At 35.5% G+C, this 19,563-nt stretch overlaps 2 protein-coding genes across 2 annotated transcripts in view; both read left to right on the plus strand.

The window, feature by feature from the left end:
• The window catches only part of fng (Fringe glycosyltransferase), a 510,279-nt gene that overhangs the window by 230,350 nt on the left and 260,366 nt on the right, over nt 1-19,563 (plus strand). The gene's annotated exons all lie outside the window — the stretch shown is intronic.
• LOC140436486 (galactose mutarotase-like) lies at nt 5,299-14,245 on the plus strand. The gene is made up of 4 exons (XM_072525345.1): nt 5,299-5,796; nt 9,099-9,485; nt 13,340-13,677; nt 14,085-14,245. Exons 1-4 carry the CDS (start codon nt 5,493-5,495, stop codon nt 14,166-14,168), a joined length of 1,113 nt encoding a protein of 370 aa, XP_072381446.1. The 5' UTR covers nt 5,299-5,492; the 3' UTR covers nt 14,169-14,245.

Here is a 19,563-nt window from a genome sequence, read left to right on the forward strand (position 1 = left end):
TTCCACATCCAACATATTTTTGTTTAGGTTATTGAATGTTCCTCCACAGTCTGCATTTCCACTATATTCATCAGTCAATTCAGTGGGGTCAGGAGGTGCTAGGAATATATCTGCACTGGAAGCTGACTCCATAAGGTTCGATTCTTCCACCATACACATAATTTTATGTACCCTTGATTCGTAAAAAAAATTTTAGGACGTCTATTATTACTAGTACTACCGAAACTGGTCGAGACAAGTTAATTTGACATCTTATTTTAACCTTCTAGAACAAAAATGATTTTATGTACTAATAATATGCCAACACTGATGATTGAGCAGTTGTACCAACTAGCACAGGTAAAATAATAGCACTTAATTAATGGATATATCTTTTTCAATGATTTAGCAATATGTTGCTACCAAATAGCAAATTTTTATCCAGTTAATTCATATAGGGCATATAGGTATATCAACATCCCCTTAACAAAACTGTAGACAACGTTGAAAAGATCTAACATCAACCACACATTGATAAATGCTGTACAAGAACTATATAGAGACTCAAAGGCACAGATAAAAACAGGAAAATATCTAACGGAAGAATTCCTGGTTACAAAAGGCTTGCGACAGGGATGCCGTATCTCACCAACCTTATTCAAGATATATGTTGCAGCGGCATTGGAAAGATGGAAAAGAAAGGTACATAGGATGGGTATAGAGCTTAGCAATGAATGTATATATACACTCCAGTTTGCTGATGACCAGGTAGTGCTAGCGACCGACAGGGAAGACATGCAGTACATGCTAAGAAAACAGATAGAAGATGCAGATAGAAGAATATAACGACTGGGGAATGAATGTCAATACAACAAAAACCAAATATCTTTGTATTGGAAACGAGTCAGATAACATAGACCTCGAAAACGGACAACATATTTCCTGCTGTCAGAGCTATGACTACTTGGGTGTTGCCTTTGACAATACAGGAACTGATACACGGGAAATAGAAAAACGAATCACTTAAGCAAAGAAAGTCTTAGGATGTCTCAATGGTATACTGTGGAGTAAAGAGATAACGAAAGGAAGGAAATTTAATATATATGAGACCATGATTAAAACTACTCTTCTTTATGGCGCTGAAACATGGAGAATTAGTGAAAAGAACAAAAAGCGAATAGAAGCAGTAGAGATGGATGCAATGAGAAGATCTTTAGGTATTTCCAGACGAGACCGAATCAGAAATGATGTAATAAAACAACGTATGGGAATAGAAGGAAATATAACTCAAGATATAGAGAAGAAACAATTAAGGTGGTATGGGCATGTTCAACGGATGCCAGCATCAAGACTCCCCAAAAAAGTAATAGAATGGCAACCAATAGGTCGACGGAAAAGGGGAAGACCCAGATTAGAATGGCAACACGGCGTAAACAAGTCCATGAGCGAAAGAAATTTAACAACAAACGACTGCGAAGATAGGAAGAGATGGTGTTTAGGTATCGGACAACGTCGAAAGACGTTCTAAACCGATGTGTATATATAATTCATATAGGTACAAACGACTACTAACTAAAAACACGTGTTCACAGAAGTCAAAATTAACCTACAACTTTCAATATACCATCTGTTAAAAGAAACCTAAGTTTTGCGACCAATTCCCATTTATTACATACAGGAAACTGTTGTGAAATAAATCTGAACTTTGACTGCCTGAATAAGTCGTGTCATTTTCCAAAAGAGGGCGTCATAATGGGATATGTCAACTGTTGCGAAAACGCAACGCTTGGCATTAATGGGTTAATATAAAGCAAACTATCGCGCAACGCCACAAGTGTCAGTTGTGTGAGTTTTTAGTATGCATCGATAAACTGTCAATATACATATTATCACTTGTCAAACTCTATTTTACTTTATCTTTGATACATCGTGTTTTTAACATCTGGCAACCGTAATTTGCAACCATTTTTTCGCAGGCAACCTTATACCATCATATTAAAAAAATAGTTTTAATTTGATATAAAAACATGCATATACGTCATGAGCAGCGTATTTTATTAAAAAAATAACCGAACGAAATAAAATTTTTGTTTAAAAATTAATTACTATTGATTGAATTAAAAATATTTGCAGCCACTTTTTGATTGGCAACCTATTATCAATGTATTCTCCTAATATTAAATGTATGAAAAAATGTGAGTTTGACTAACTACGAGAATCAATAATACATTTTTCGACCATAAGCTGCAGTATAAATAATATACATTTGAAAACTCCACCCAAAGCAGATTCTATATATCCGAAATTTAAACTCAGCAGACGCAGGTAGTGAACAAAAACTAGTGCTAGCAAAAATAAGAATGAAAATAACACATTTTCTACAGTATTTTCTACATTTTCTATACATTTTCTACATAACAACATTTTCTACACGAAATCACTGTGAAATGACTCTACAAGAGAAATGTACCAAAGGAGGCTAGAACAGAAGATATAGCTGAAACAAATAGACGACATCGAAGATATAAACGCGAGCTGGGAGAAAATAAAAAACAACATTGAAGAAGCAGCAACAGAAGCTCTAGGAAAACGCAACAATAAACCAGCATATATATGTTTTATAGACCTGCCAAAGGCTTTCGATCGCATCCAAGTCGAAAACGTCTTACACCTACTGTGTAAAAGAGACATACCTATCAATATTATGCATCGAAAAGATCTACTTCCATAATCCAATACAGGCAAAGATAAATGGAAAACTGACACAGTGTATACCAGTACAAAGCGGAATCAGACAGGGTGACTCGTTAAGCCCACTTCTCTTTAATATAATAATGGACGAAATAATACAAGCAGTACGTAAAGGTCATGGTTACAGAATAAGGAACAAAGATATCCAAATATTATGTTATGCAGACGACGCTGCATTAATCTCCCAGGCAGAAGACGAGCTCCAAAGATTAACACACATCTTCAATATAACAGCCAAGAAATACACTATGATAATATCAGTAGAAAAAACCAAATGTATGAGAACAAGTAAATACCCACTACGATGTAAAATCGAAATTAATGGGAAAATAATAAAGCAGGAAGGGTTTAAAGGTTTAGATATCTGGGAATAGATATAACTAGTTACGGATATGTTGAAGAAGAAGTACGACAACAAAGCTCTTAAGCAAGTACAAACATCTAAGACAAGACACATAAACAAGAATTTATAAAGCAGCAATTAGACCTATATTAACATACACGGCGGAGGCAAAACCTGACACATCTAAAACGAATGTAGATGTATATGCATGTTTTATTGACTATCGAAAAGCATTTGACTGCGTTAACCATCAAAAGATGATCGAAATTCTGAGAAAAACTGGAGTTGACGAACAAGACTTGCGAATTATCTCAGAACTTTACTGGCACCAAACGGCAATAATTGAAATCGAGCACACAACATCCGAAGACATACAAATCCGACGAGGAGTGAGACAGGGTTGCGTCTTATCACCGCTACTCTTTAATTTGTATTCGGAGTCTATATTCAGAGAAGCATTAGACGAGGTCCAAGGCGGAATTAAGATTAACGGAATCAGCATAGACAACATCAGATATGCTGATGATACCGTCTTAATAGCAAGCAACGCACAAGAACTACAAAATATAATAAATGCGGTAGTTCACCACAGCGAAATGATCGATTTACATCTAAACGTTTCAAAAACTAAAACTTTAGTATTTTCAAAGACACCAATAAACGTACAGGTGTATGCCAAGGGTCAAATAATAGAATAGGTAAATTCCATAAAATATTTGGGAACAAATATCAATAGTCAGTGTAATCCAAAAAAAGAAATCCTATCAAGAATGGAACAAGCAAGCAAAACATTCATGAGCATGAAAACATTTTTTACAAGATCAGACATTAGTCTATAGCTTAGAATCCGAATGATCAGATGTTACGTTTTTTCTGTCTTACTATATGGCTGTGAAAGTTGGACAATGGACTCTGAAATAGAAAAAACAATAGATGCCTTTGAGATGTATATATACAGACGAATGTTGAGGATTCCATGGGTACAAAGAGTTACTAATGTTGAGGTACTTCGTCGCATGTGTAAACAAAAAGAATTACTAAGAATAATCAAAGAGAGGAAAATGCAATACTTGGGTCATGTGCTGAGAGGCGAAAGATATGAATTACTTCAAGTTATACTGGAAGAAAAAGTACAGGGCAAAAGATCAGTAGGAAGACGCCAGAACTCGTGGCTGAAAGACCTGAGGAGATGGTTCGACCGCTCATCCGCAGAGATCTTTCGCGCAGCAGTTTCCAAAACTACAATTGCCATTTGGATCGCCAACCTTCAAAAGGAAACGGCGCAATGAGAAGAAGATCTAAAACGAGACGACTACTAGAAACAATATTGTTCTGAAGCTATTTTCTTGTGGCATTTTAAATTAATTACTATTTAAATGGGAATAAGCCACAATTAAAGGTTAAAATACGTTTATTGACGTTTCAATTTCCACTTCGAAAATCGTTCTCAAAATACAAACATTAGTAAATTATAAATTATAAATTTACTAATGTTTGTATTTTGAGAACGATTTTCGAAGTGGAAATTGAAACGTCACTACAAACATTAGTAAATTATAAATTTACTAATGTTTGTATTTTGAGAACGATTTTCGAAGTGGAAATTGAAACGTCAATAAACGTATTTTAACCTTTAATTATGGCTTATTCCCATTTAAATAGTCATTAATACTAGAAACAACAGAGATACCTCGAAATACCTCGACGAATATCAGGGGAAAGTCTGTTGGATAGGGAGAGAAGCGAAAACATAAGAAGAGCATGCAATATAGAAGACATAAATGGATGGATAACAAAATGGAAACAGGAGTGGAACGAACACATTAGTAGAATGGTAGAGAGGATAGGATAGTACGAAGAGCACTAGATAAGTCACAAATTTACAAAGAAGTATTGGCAGACTAAGAAAAAGATGGTGCGATAATTTAAACAATTTAGGAGGCTAACATTGAAGAAGAAACAGGTTTTAAAGCCTACATACAGGAAGAAAGAAGTAGAAGATTAACTACGTTCTAAACAGTGATCTTGCAAAGGGATCTTGTACTATGGATGGTGTTGGAAATCCATATCATTGTAACGAACATTTAGATTATGATTTTGATGTCAAAATAAATTATTGATTTATATTTTTATTATGTTATATTATAAATGTCAAGTTGTCATTGTGACGTAAATGTCTAATGTACCTACCTAAAACAAATTAGACTGTCTGTTAAATTATGTGACGTGTATTATCAATTTATCTGTAAAAAAGTGACGTGACTTCAATTTGTATCAGTTAAGGTCATGCATTGCATAATTTGATACAAAAATAAATTGTAGTGATAACTGTTGGTGAAGCAACATGTTATCACACCCTCATTTAAGACTAACGAAGGCCAACAATAGACTAGTTAGTATAGGACTCTCGTGAACAAACATGGCGGGTAGAGTTAAATCGGTTACTTCTTCCGATATTTCGCTTTCAGTGGAACCTTTCGACATTCTCAAAGATACAGAGAAAGGTTTTAACGAAATAAAGTGCTTTACTTGGAAAAATACGGCCGGGACCGAGATTAAGGTTATAAATTTTGGAGCTTGTATTACTTCTATTTGTGTGCCAGATAAATACAAAAAGTCCAGAGATATAGCGGTAGGATTTGACACTTTGGATGGGTATGTAAAACCCAACAATCCCTACTTCGGTGCTACGATTGGAAGGTTTGCTAACAGAATTGGGAAAGGTAAGTATTTTATTTATTCTAAATTTAAAGTGTTTTTTTATTATTAAATAAAAATTCTTCATACAATTTGTAGAAAAGTAACGTAACTACAGATAGCTTGATTTAGTCTAAAAACTTTTTGTTTTGTAAAGCTATTAGAAAATGCAAACCTTGTCTGTAAAAAGTGATCAAAAAATATTCAGACTGAAATAATCATCATCGTCTTCTTCTTCTTCTTCTTAGCCTTCGCCCATCCATTTTTGGACATAGACCTCTTTCAACTCCTTACATCAATCGCTATTCTGAGCAACATCTCATCTGTGGTCTTCCTCTTGGTCGTCTATCTTTATAGGGTCTCCAATGTTGTATTGTGGTGTTTCAACGTTGGTATTTTTGTCTAGCAGTATAGTCTGTGAAGCTTCATTTAAATTTGGTAATTTTTGTTGTGATATCCTCGACATTTGTTTTTGATCTTCCTCAGTCGTTTCTCCCTTTATCTTACAGTCGTATACCAACATTGCTTTTGGATTTACCATTTCTGTTGTGGCTAGTTTACTCATATTTGCTTTGGTTAAGGTCCAGGTTTGACATCTGTGTGTCATGATAGGAAGAAAGGATTAAGCGGTTCTTAAGTATCCAATTCAGCTTTCCAAATCCTACATATGTGAGTCTTGCTCTTCTGGTGATATCCGCTTTGGGCCTCTTTGACAAATTTTAGAATTTTATCTAGGTAAATATATTTTTGGACTTGTACTATTTCATTGGCAGTTATACGTCTGTGGTTGTCTGTGTTTGTTATTATTTTAATTTTGCCATATTCATTTTTAAGCCAACTTTTTGTATTCAATTGGCCAATACATCCGCCTAAAATCCCCACGTATACTCTTAGAAAAAACACTCATTGGTGAGTAATTTTTGGCCCTGCCTTTTTCCTTGTATGCGTGGTTATTTAGCCTTCTATCATCCATTTTTGGACATAGACCTCTTCCAACTCCTTACATCAATCTCTATTCTGAGCAACATCTCATCTGTGGTCTTCCTCTTGGTCGTCTATCTTTATAGGGTCTCCAATGTTGGTATTTTTGTCTAGCAGTATGACCCGTGAAGCTTAATTTGAGTTTGGTAATTTTTGTTGTGATATCCTCGACATTTGCTTTTGATCTTACCCAGTCGTTTCTCTCTTTATCTTACAGTCGTATACCAACATTGCTCTTTGCATTAGCCTTTCTGTTGTGGCTAGTTTATTCATATTTGCCTTGGTTAAGGTCCAGGTTTGACATCCGTATGTCATGACAGGAAGAAAGGATTAAGCGGTTTTTAAGTATACAACTCAGCTTTTCAAATCCTACCCATGTGAGTCTTGCTCTTCTGGTGATTTCCGTTTTGGTTCTCTTTATCAAGTTTCAGAATTTGGCCTAGGTAGATATATTCTAGAACTTGTTTTATCTCATATTCATTTTTGAGCCGACTTTTTATGTTTATTTCGGCCAATGCTCCCTTTTTCCTTGTATCCGTGGTTATTTAGGTTTATTCTTACAGGTTCTAAGGAAATACTGTCAGGTAGACAAGTGTCGGTAGTATACCGCTCCTAGACCATGACGTGGCTATAACCCCCGGGAGTTCGTCAACTCTCTGGGACAACGCTAAGGAAACGTTTTTCCCATTGTGCCATGTATCTCGTGGACACAATAATGTTACTCTTTGGGGCACCCTAGTAGTAGGACAAATTTGGATATACTCTATTTAAGCTGGTCCATATTTCCAGAGGAATTTCGCTATTAGCCATAGGAACACGTCTTGCCGATGATAAGTTGTCCCCATTAAGTATATCCTGCTAAATCGTATTAAGTATCTATAAAGGATCTCAAACGTCATAGCCAAATGAAGCAGTCTGTTAAATTTTAATAAAATTAATGAAGAGTAGTGCTCTATTTCAGTTTTTTGTTTCTCGTAAGCCATTTCTTTTTCAAGCAAAATAATCATACAGTTTTTATGACATCTAACAAAACTTACAAATTCTTTGTTTATTGTAGAGAACTATTATTTTTTGTAGAGAACTAACGAAGCTTTTAAAAAATAAAAAAGCGAAAGCGTGTATTATATTTCTTTATGTGTCTCTAGAAATTAATATGGATTCATCGATAATTCTTTGCCTTAGCTCTGCAGCACTTGCTGATTTAGCTTTATAGATTCTATTTTTCTAGTGTCTCCAATAAAAATAATCTTTAGGATTCAAATCGGGTGAACGAGGAGGCCATTCAATACTACCTAATCTACCAATTTATCGTCCGAAAAATGTCTGATCTAAATAACGCCGAACTTTTACACCAAAATGAGCTAAAGCTCCGCCTTCCTGAAACCATATCTCATTAAAATTGGTTGATAACTTGTTTTTCAGGACAGGTATAATTTCATTTCTAAGTAGCAATTGTTTCTTTAAAAAATAGCCCAATTAACTGAGTACCACTATACCCGACCATACATTTTCTTTTTGTGGTCTTTGAGTATGGTTTTCATGTATCCAATGTGGATTTTTACTCCATTCCAATATCTTGAATTTTGGTGATTTACGTCTCCACACAGTGTAAAATATCTTGTTAGCGAAATTCTCTTCAGTTTGAATTTTATTAATCATAACCTCACTAAATTGTAATCTACGGTGGTAGTCTTTTTCATATAATTTTTGCAACTGGATTTTGTAGGGTTTAAATGAATTCTTATGGAATACATGCAAGACTAATCCTGTATTTATGCAGCTCTGCGTAAGGATGTATGTGGATCTTCAACAAAACTCTCCATTAAATCTAAAGCTTTGTCGTAATTGTATCAGTTTTTGGTTTACTTGTGCGAGCGACATCTTTTACTCGTCCAGGTTTCTCAAAACGCTTTATGCATAGGAGAATGTTTTGGGAAAGTATCATTGAAAAAGTTGGCTGCTTCACTATAAGACCTTTTTCAATTCTTATAGCTCCTTATCATTAAAATAGTAATTTGTTCTTTTACGTTTTATAATAACATTATAATGTTAAAATTACAGCATTCTATATTTACTGAATTACAAAACTATTTGGCAATGAAAAGTTTTATAAATTTAAGATTTTCGTGACTATGGCTTTTTGTACTTTAATACTTTGGTTTTTGTACAATTTGGACCATTTATTTAAGAAGTAATTAGACTTTTGGTCTGGAGACTTATATATTTGCACTTTTAGCATATTTCTATAGTGTCTGACGATTCTCAAAGTTCCCTCTGGTACCTTCTCTACAGTTTTATATACATTTTTCCTGAATTTGTTTTTTAAGATATTTTGTATTTTGTATAGGAAAAATGAAAATTGAAAACCAAGAGTACCAATTAGCTACGAATAATGGAGACAACCATTTACACGGAGGCATCAAAGGATTCGATAAGGTCGTCTGGGACTACTCAATCACGGGAAACCAACTCACTTTAAGTTATCTTTCGCCAGATCTAGAAGAAGGCTATCCTGGTTCTTTAGTGGTAAACGTAACGTTCGAGCTAACCGTCAGTAATATGTTTATTATAAACTATAAGGCGATGACTACGAAACCGACTGTTGTAAACCTAACCAACCATTCGTACTTTAACTTAGCAGGTAATGATGCTGGGGCTAAGGAGCTGTACGAGCATGTTGTTAGAATTAATGCTGACCATATTACGCCCGTTGATGATTCTCTTATACCTACAGGTAAGTACAGTAGAAGTAAATCATAAAATATGTATGTATAGCTTTAGGCCTAAGGCCTTTTAGGCCAATTCTGGATGAATGATTTCCATCGTTTTCTCTTCTTATCTGTCAGCTGACATCTTTCATCACTACATCTCTCCACTTCTTTCTTGGTCTTCCTCTCTTTTTTGCCCTAATTAACTCTCTTACCAATATTCTTGACTTGTCTATGACCTTGCATTCTTTCTATGTAGATGTCCGAGATATTCTAGTCTACGTTTTTTCACTACTTTTGTTATTTTAGGGTTAGCATACAATTGGTACACTCCTACATTAGTTCGTTTTCTCCATTCTCCCTCAACTTTTTTTTCACCAAACATTATGCGAAGTATCTTTCTTTTTCATGATTCTAATCTGTTCTGTATATTTTTGTTCATAGTCCATGTCTCGGCAGCGTATAGCATTGTGGGTCTAATTATAGTTTTGTATACTCTTATTTTTGTATTACGAGATATTTGGCCTTAATTATTTTGTTCATGGCCCCAGCATATCTATTGCTCTTGGTCAGTCTCAGGTCGATTTCAATTTCTTCCTTACATGTCTGATCAATAAGGGCACCTAAGTAAGTACATCCACCTTCTCGAATTCTACAACGGATCTATCTAATTTAATGGAGCCCCTGGTGTTTATTCCTTTTTTGCTCGAGATTTTAATGTACTAAGATTTATTATTATCAACTTTCAGTCCCATTTTAGAGATTTCTCGAATCAGTCTTTTTGCTATACTTGCCAGTTCTTTTCCATTTCTTGCAATGAGAACCACATCATCAGCGAATCATAAGCATTGGTGCTCTTTGTAGAAAAAATTACCACTGCATTTCGCAGCACAAATGATTTTTCTAATTTGGTCATTTATTTGGTCATTTTTAGCGTTTCTATTAATTTGTTCTGTCTATTGTATCGTAGGCGGCTTTGTAATCAATGAAAAGTACTTGTGCTGAAATGATGTATCCATAGCTTTTGATTATAATTTGGTTTAGCATAAAATTTTGATTGGTCGTTGATCTTCCCTTGCAAAATCCTGCCTAGAAAAATTTCATAAAGTACTAGAATTTGAAAACCACTTACTTCTTAAACTTAGTTTAGTTTTTTATATAGGTCCAAACTATAACAGTTAGTTTTCGTTATATCATTTTTCTCTTAATTTGTTTTATCTACAATATGGATGGTCAGAAATGTCAAAGATTTCCGCCCCTAGTCCAATTAAACCTAAAACTAAGATTAATAATATTAAAAATGAATATAAAACTCTCCAGGTTTCCGGGTTGAACCTCGTCGATTGTCACTATGCCGAGCTTTCGACATCCTCTCTCATGTCTTTTTTAAGTCTTCTGGGGTCTCATTCTGCTGAGCCCCCAGACACTACACTGTTTACTACAGTCTTGCAGTGAGTAGTAGCAAACAGTTCGGTTGTAGTAATGGATAATACTATACCATTTCTGTCAAGTTAAACGGCTGCTAAATACTTCTTAGAAGAAACAGGATATCAGTAAGTGGCTAATAATCAAAAACTTTCGTTTTTAAAATCTGTAAAAGTTTAATGTATACAAATTTGACCTAATATATACACAAGTTAAAAGATATATAGCTTGACATAATGCGATATTTAAAGTAAAAGATGTACAAGCATTGTTAGAAAGTTCCCTATTATATGTGACCAAGAAAAACTAAAAAAGGCGATTTAACATGTGTTAAAAGAAGAAGAAAACGTAGAATTTGGACAAAATCTTGGATGTTGATAATACTGTATTACCGGTAATAATATCAGTAAATAATCACTCATCAAGTAAAGATCGTCATTCAGATACTTTCATGTTTCCTGATCTTGCGAGTACACTGAATACACTGAATGTGAAAGTACAAGACGTAAACTAGAATTGAATAAATCTTCGTCTTTAAGAGATTATATTCCATTTATCTTTTTCATTGTTCATTTCACTCAAGCAACACACCACCAAAAACACACACCATACCAAAGAAAACACAAAGAAATACACACACAGGACAACACACCCCTATCCCTTTCCAAAATTTACACCCCTCACCCCAAAATCGTTGATCCCAAAACTCCCCTACATATGAACTCCTACAATCACAATGTACACTCTCTCCTATACACACACAACCAATACTACCACCCATACACTCACTCACTACAATAAACAAACACAACCACCAACCAAAAATACACAAAATACACAACCCGCAACACAAACCACACAACAACCACCACACACTATCCAAAATTACAGAATGGAAGACATTCCCCAAAAATTTGTCAGCAGAGACCATTCTACGGTCTCATCGAAGAAAACAACCTATTGGCGGAATTAGACTGTCTAAAAGTCTTCCCATCGCAAAAGGCAGCCTCTACGAACTACCATCCCTCCAGACCTCTGGAATCTCACGGCAAGACTACGCCAAACCACAAGAGACAACAATGTCTCCATTAGTCTAGGGTTCAAATACAAATCTAAACTAGTCTCATCCAATCCAAAACCTGCTCTAAACCATCGTCAAACCTTCCACCTAGTCATTGCCGGCGTCGACAAAAATCTCTCACAAAAAGATATCAAGGATAACCTATCCGAAAACAATTTTCCATTCACCAAAATAGTTCGTATAATTGCACGCTCTTTCGTTAGAGTTTTCACTTACTCTGAAACAAAGTTCGCTAATGCGCTCACGAATAGCATTGTCGTCGAAGGAGAACGATTGAATTCTGAGATCCCTAGATCAAACAATTCCGTTCCTATTCAGATAAAATAATGTCTTCACTTCTCTATCGATCTGTCAGCGTATTTACTCTAATTCTTCTCAGTACTCTCATCTCTGCCGTTTCCAGTAGCCTTTGCGTTGTGGCTGTGTTGGGTCTTGTTTCTGAGGCATATGTCACTATTGGTCTTACACAGGCTTTATAAATTCTTGACTTCATCTCAGTGTTAATGTGTCTGTTTTGCCATATAGTGTTATTAAGGCATCCTGCCAGTCTGTTTGTATTTGATCTCTCACTTTTATGTCCAGGTCTCCATAGCTAGACAGTGTAATTCCCAGGTATTTTATTTCCATTACTTGTTCAATACTGATGCCATCAATTTCTATTTTACATCTGGTAGGTTCTTTGCTGACTATTATTGTTTTAGTTTTCTGAGATGAGATTGTCATATTGACAGAATGGAGAACGAGCGAACTAATTCTACTATTAAAAAAAGGAGATAAAAAACAACCAGAAAAACAGAGATATAAACTTATTAAATACTACCGTAAAATTTACAACTAAAATTTTGTAAGTACTAATAAATCAGAGGATAAGTTTAGTAGATGAACAACAGGGTTATCGTAGTGGAAGAACCGGCACACACAAAGATAAGAAGTCCTTCTTACAAACTGCTTTGTAGTAACCACTTAGTCTCGGAGAGCGGCAATATGCATAGATTGACGTTTCCCTTAACAAAACGCCCTCGAAGAGGCAACAGAGCCTATAACGAGGTAAAAACATTACCCCCCTTTATTCCAGAATTATAATAAATAGAGTTGTAGTCAAGGACTCATCTTGTTTTAACCCGAGTTTGTTTCGAATTGTTCTGACCGTTTACCACCATGACTAATCCTCATCACAACGTTTCTTATTATTATTTTTACCACTTTATTAACTTGCACGGAATTTCCAGATCGTTCATCGTTCTCAGCAATTGCAATATAGAGAAAACCATTTAGTGAATATTTACTTAAGTATGTTTTACTTTTATTATAACCGGCAAAATACTCGTATATTTAATTTTATGTTTGTGTGTTTACATTTTTGTATACTTTTAGGTCAGTTTGAGAAAGTCGAAGGTACGGCCTTCGATTTTAGACATCCCGTTCGTCTGGGTGACGTAATTAACCAGGTTCCCAACTCACCCGGCTTCGATCACAATTTCTGTGTCAATCACGACAGTGCTCAGAAAGACTCAGATAATTTTGTCGCAAGCGTCATTCATCCAGCTACTGGTAGATCAATAGAGGTGTATAGCGATCAGCCCGGAGTACAGTTTTACACCGGAAACTTTTTGCCCGAAAATAACAGTCTTCCTGGAAAGGATGGTGGATTTATCAAAAAACATGGAGCGTTTTGTTTGGAGACTCAAATTTATCCTGATTCTGTTAATCAAGTAAGTTAAATGTTTTGACGCTACAGTAACAATATTTAAGTAAGTTTGAGATGTTTCGGTTCTAATTATGATTACGAAAATTCTGAAAGAGATATTGAAGTTTAGGGTAAATGAAGGTTAATTTCAAAATTCCATCAAAATCGATGCGCCTTCATGGAAATTGGAGTTCAAACCTTGGACATTGCACTAGAAGCAGACTGAAAACTATAGAACAATTTGTCTAGCATAGCTCAATAAGTAAGAATTATTCTATGCAAGAATATTTTGTGTGGAACTGAAACATTTGAAAGAGCTTTTGCATGAATATCTCACAAGAAATTATTATTTAAAACTTTTTTTTAATATTTATTAATAACATTATTCATTTTTTTAACGTATAAAATATACTAAATATTATTTTGTTTTAGGAAAACTTTCCGAGTCCTCTGCTATATCCTGGAGAAGTCTATGAAACCACAACTAAATTTAGGTTTTCTACAAAAATGTTATAAACAAAGTTTATGAGTTGTAAAATACTAACGATGTCATTTTATCGTTTTAATTAAAGTATGTTGTTGCTATTGGAAAATGGTCGTACTTTTTGTTTATCGCAAAATAGTATTTGAATACCTTCTTTGATTCGTTCACAAGAACTCTTCTTTGATAGAGGCGAAATTTGAAAACCAAATAAAATTCATAAAAAAGTTAGCTTTTCTAAACTAATAGCTTCTAATTATAGGCAATATTTGCTGGCCAGACAATCAGAAATTGGGTTCTTAAAGATGAAGTCATAGAAAAATCAATTACAAAAGTAAATAGAAATGAATATGCTTTATCGTTCAACATGGTAGAAAATAGAATACACAGATCACAAAACCCAAGGTTATAGAGTACAGTACACCCTTGATACTCCGTTTTGCAATCCGACACGCTCGGTAGTCCGACACACCTCCCGTCAAGGTCGCCGTCATGTGTGCTTGTACTGAAACCTGTCGCGACATGAATCTCATTCTTACTGGATGCTTCATTTCGTGTGTTTTCAGTGAGCAGTTCGGTTCGACAGGGTTTTTAGATACAGTAATACGTACCTAGTGCTAAACTTTTATTTAATTTCGTTTACAAAGTTCAGTTCAATGGCAGGCACAAGTTCAAAACGAAAACACAAAACGCTGACTTTAAAAGATAAATGGGATATTATTAAGAGATGCGAGTGTGGTAAAACTCTTTATTCTGTGATATGGGACGATCTACAATGTATGACATTATGAAGAACAAAGACAAAATCGAAAAATTTATGAAATCTGTAAAGAATTATTCTAAGGACAGAAAAACCTTTAAAATGAGTAAATTTCCTGATATTGAAGAAGCTCTGCATACCTGATTCAAACAACAATGAAGCAGACAAGCTCCTATTTCAGGTGACATTTTAAAAAATGATTTTTTTTATCAGGAATTAACAAAGAAAACTGATTTTCCTGCTAGTCAAGATTGGTTCGAAAACTTCAAAAAACGGTGCGGAATACGATTTTTGTAGATGCGTGGAGAGAAGTTGAATGCAGATGAGTCTGAGATATCTGAATTAATTCAGAATTTGAACAAAAGGATCACCGAATTAGACCTAATTCCTGAACAATTTTATAACGCTGCGCTGATGAAACTGGTCTTAACTGGCGGCAACTTCCAATAAAGACATTTGTCGCTTGAAAGACGTGGAAGAAGGAAGAGGAGGCCTATGTCCAAAATTGGACAACAAGAGCTGTATAGATAGATAGATAGATAGAAAACTTCAGAAAGAACGTCTTACTCTCATGGTATGCGCGAATGCATCAGGATCCCACAAATTGAAATTGCTAATCGTGGGAAGTCCAAAAAACCGCGTGCGTTCAAAAATGTTTTGTTTATATTGGGAAGCTAGCTACCAATTACGTACATGTGGCAAAGCTGTGCCTGGGTGACAAAAGAAGTTTTTTTGGACTAGTACAAGAACAGCTTTGTCCCACAAGTTAAAGATGAGTTAAGAAAAAAGAAACTGCCAGTGACAGCCCTCTTCTTGTTAGACAATGTTCCAGGACATCCTGATAAGGACGAATTAAAAATCGAAACTGCCGATGGATATATCGAGGCAATGTACTTACCGAAAATCACTACTGTATTGATTCAGCACATGGATCAAAACGTTATTAAAACTTTCAAGGCACACTATAAGAAACAACTCATTGTGGATATTGTAAGTGAACCTAATGCTAACATCACTTCAATTTTGAAAAACTTCAACATCAAAGATGCAATTATCAATGATGCGTTTACCTGGCAGCAAGTCAAGCTTACTGCTCTGATTAAATCGTGGAAGAATATTTGGCTCAACAACCCACTCCTTTCAATAGAAGTTAACAAAGAATCCAATAACCAACCTGAGCAAGTTGTACTAGATGCTGCCCTATAAAATTGCAAAGATATGACAAATAATTAAAGAAATGACAGAATCTGATGAACACGTGGCCCAGAAAGAACAGGATGAAAAATCTTTTATCGTCAACTGTGATGTTGCTATATTGGATGCAAACACTTTGATGCGAGCAAATGACTTCAAAGTGTGAGCACATTATGTATTTACGTACGTCCATAATTAATCTACTTTAGTTGCGGCACTTAGTTAAACATGTAACGATGTGCTGGATGTCCTACAGCAACAGCGTTCAATAGTTCGAACCGTGGGAGTGTCGATAATCACGCATCCATTTCCACGACAAGACGACGAGGTGGGGTCCGGAGCGGCTATTTAAAGCGAGCGGCTGGCGGAGTTAAAGGAGTCTTGTGGCTAACGCTCTAGGCTCCCTGGCTCGCTAGTGCATTGAATCTGCGAGCCAACCCGGACAGAAAGACTTCCGCAGTGAGGATTATGCTCTGTCCTTAATCAAGCAGAACTCGTCGGTATAGTGGATTGAACGTTACCGTCAACTCTGACTCAGAGTATAACGTGGATCTGCACAATCGAATATTTTGATGGCGAGAGCGTTTGGCGCTCCCGCTGGACTGAGGTGGAAGCGAGTATAAGTCTGCGTGCGATCGAATTCGCGTATTTCATTTTCTGTTATTAATAATAATTTTTCTTTTACAAACGTCCGCCGGGGAATTTACTCTCGCGGGATCCAGGCGGGGATATAAAATATATTTTATTTTTATTTTTGTACATACGTTAGAATTAATAGATTTATTTTTATTTCAATCTGTGTCTTACTGAGTCTGTCGCCTCGAAAGAGCTACCCGTCACAAACATTTTTATAATGTTTATAAGGTATTATTCACACACTGTATGTACATTAAATTTATTAGCTTCCATATTTCTTTTAATAAACATGTTTTAGTTAGCCGAAATGAGTGTTTCATTTGCATATTAATCTGGGTAGCATTTTACTCATAAAATTTAAGAATATTGTAGGCTACTGCTTACAAAACAATGCCAAATATATAATCAATTTCAGTAATTCGGACACTTTTGGTAAACCGATACCCCTTTGGTCTCATACCTGTCAACTTATCAAGTGACAATTGTACTTAGAAAAGATAGAAAAAGGAAACAGAACATGGAAATAATTACACCACAAAAATAGCAGTTAATTTAATTAATTGTTAATTTAAGAAAAGTAAGTTTGAGAAAAGTGAAGATTTGGACATATAATGTTTATATATCAAAAATGTATTTCAAAAAGGTCCGTCATTTTATTGAGACTATACACATTACCGTGACGTGACGTGAATGCAAAGGAATTTATTATGGATAGATTTACTTACTGTACTTTTTCGTTACCGAAAGTTCAAAATTGGACCACGTCCAACGCTTCATGCTTGATAAGCCGTAGGTTATCGAGGCTGCAGGTACCAGGACAGTTTGGGCAGGTGAATATATGTTCCATGATCTGAATGGCGCCGCATTCATACATTTTATTTGGTTGGTTTTAATTGATACCACTTCGGTTCCCCATACTGGACTTTTGGAGTTTGCGTCACTGGGTATTTTGTTATCGAGTGGGTAAGTACGTGGGCCACCCAGAGCTACATCCAGGAATCTTCTGCGATATTTTAATCTTTTGAATTTTAATATTTGCCTCCGAAAAAAGGACGGGGTTTATAGGTTCCCTGCTTTTCTATTGGAGTTCTCTTCATAGGCCTCATGTTAGTCTGCATGTTTCGTTCAGAATGCTATCACCTTTTTTGGCATGCCTTGATTTGGACAAAATCGGGAAGGTGTACTCTGCCTTCCAATATGGCCGGTCTGGCCCCTTACCTGATTTTCTGACGATATTGTTTCTGGTAAGCACTTTCTGATACGTTTCTTACAGCCTATATCATACGTGGATTAGTTTCTCAGTTTGTTTGCAATGACAACATCCTATTAAGCTCCAGTTTGCTTGGTGCGTGCGTAGATAAAATGAGCTTACTTGCATCTTAGCTGGGTTTGGTTTAAGTAAATCGTTTTTGTAATAGTTCGGCATGGTATCTTTCTCAAAGATTCCTCCTTGCGCAGTGATGCCTAGATCATTTTCATATACGAAGTTTTGTGTGATTCTTTCTTTCTTTCTAAGATGTGTCTTGTATGTTTCTTATCGTTTAGATTTATTAAAAAGTGTGATACTTAGGGGAGGATGGGGCATCATGGACCATGGGGGTAATGTAAACCACATCGGTTATTTTGTTTAAAATTGGCAACACTGCATCTAGTAACAACTACAAATATGCGTAGACATCTTATCTTCTTTTAGTATGAGTGTGAACGCACGGGGAGTACGTTCAGACGTGTTATAATTAAAAACACGTGTTTCGTCGCTGCTGATCTAAGGAATTTACTACTTTTGACTAAAGATTTCTCGGTAAGTAGACATGATTATTTTAACTTTTTGATACTGTGGTGTTGCTTGTAAAATGTGCTTTTAATAATTAAGATTTGCTTTTGATACGTTGTGAACTGGTACGTTAATTTCCATATTTTGAATGTGCACTACGCATGGGGCAACGTGGACTAGGAGTGGTTCACATTGCCCCATTATATTTTCTTGACACTTTTTTAATTATATGCTTCTTTTGCAGTTAGAAATGGTACGAAATTATGTGAGGAAAACTGAGCAACAATCCTGGTCTCTTGTTGCCTTGAAGAATGCTATCCGGACAGTTAAAGCTGGGGAAATGGGCTATTTAAAAGCTAGTAAAGTTTATGGTATCCCGAAAGCAACGTTAATTCGCAGATGCAAAGAAAAAGTAACAAGAATTTCTCCTGACGAAAAGGGTCTAGGTTTCTACAAAACGGTTTTTACCAAGGAACAGGAAGAAGAATTGTATAATTATATCTTAGATATGGAGAAGCGTTTATACGGAATTACTTTGCTTGATTTTCGTCACCTAGCTTTCCAGTTAGCCGAAAAAAATAACATAGACCATCCATATAATAAAACAAACAAACTTGCAGGTTTAGATTGGGCGTACGGATTTCGAAAACGGCACCCAGGGCTTTCATTACGTAAACCCGAATCAAAATCTGCTGCAAGAGCTGAAGCTTTTAATCGTTACAATGTAAAACAATTTTTTGATCTGTATAAAGCTACTTTGGATTCTAAACATGTCAATCCAACGCGTGTTTTTAACTGTGACGAAACAGGTCTAGGTACAGTCCCCAAATGTAATAGTAAAATCTTGGCGCATAAAGGACGGAAACAAGTTGGACGGCTTACTTCTGCTGATAGAAGTGGAATAACAACAGCCGTTATTTGCATGTCATCATCAGGAATCTTCATACCGCCGATGTTAATCTTTGCAAGAAAGAGAATGAAAGTTGAACTCCAAGCTGGTGCACCTCCAGGTTCAATATTCGCCTGTAGCGATAGTGGCTGGATAAATAGTGAACTCTTTTTAATA

Source organism: Diabrotica undecimpunctata, chromosome 3 (genome assembly GCF_040954645.1).
Source record: "Diabrotica undecimpunctata isolate CICGRU chromosome 3, icDiaUnde3, whole genome shotgun sequence".
Classification (NCBI taxonomy): domain Eukaryota; kingdom Metazoa; phylum Arthropoda; class Insecta; order Coleoptera; family Chrysomelidae; genus Diabrotica; species Diabrotica undecimpunctata.

Excerpts from the sequence above, each read along its gene's own strand:
- LOC140436486 (XM_072525345.1), top strand. The coding sequence starts at position 5,493 with ATGGCGGGTAGAGTTAAATCGGTTACTTCTTCCGATATTTCGCTTTCA. Across the intron at positions 5,797-9,098 it reads TGCTAACAGAATTGGGAAAG|GAAAAATGAAAATTGAAAAC; the intron begins GTAAGTATTTTA and ends TATTTTGTATAG. Across the intron at positions 13,678-14,084 it reads ATCCTGATTCTGTTAATCAA|GAAAACTTTCCGAGTCCTCT; the intron begins GTAAGTTAAATG and ends ATTTTGTTTTAG.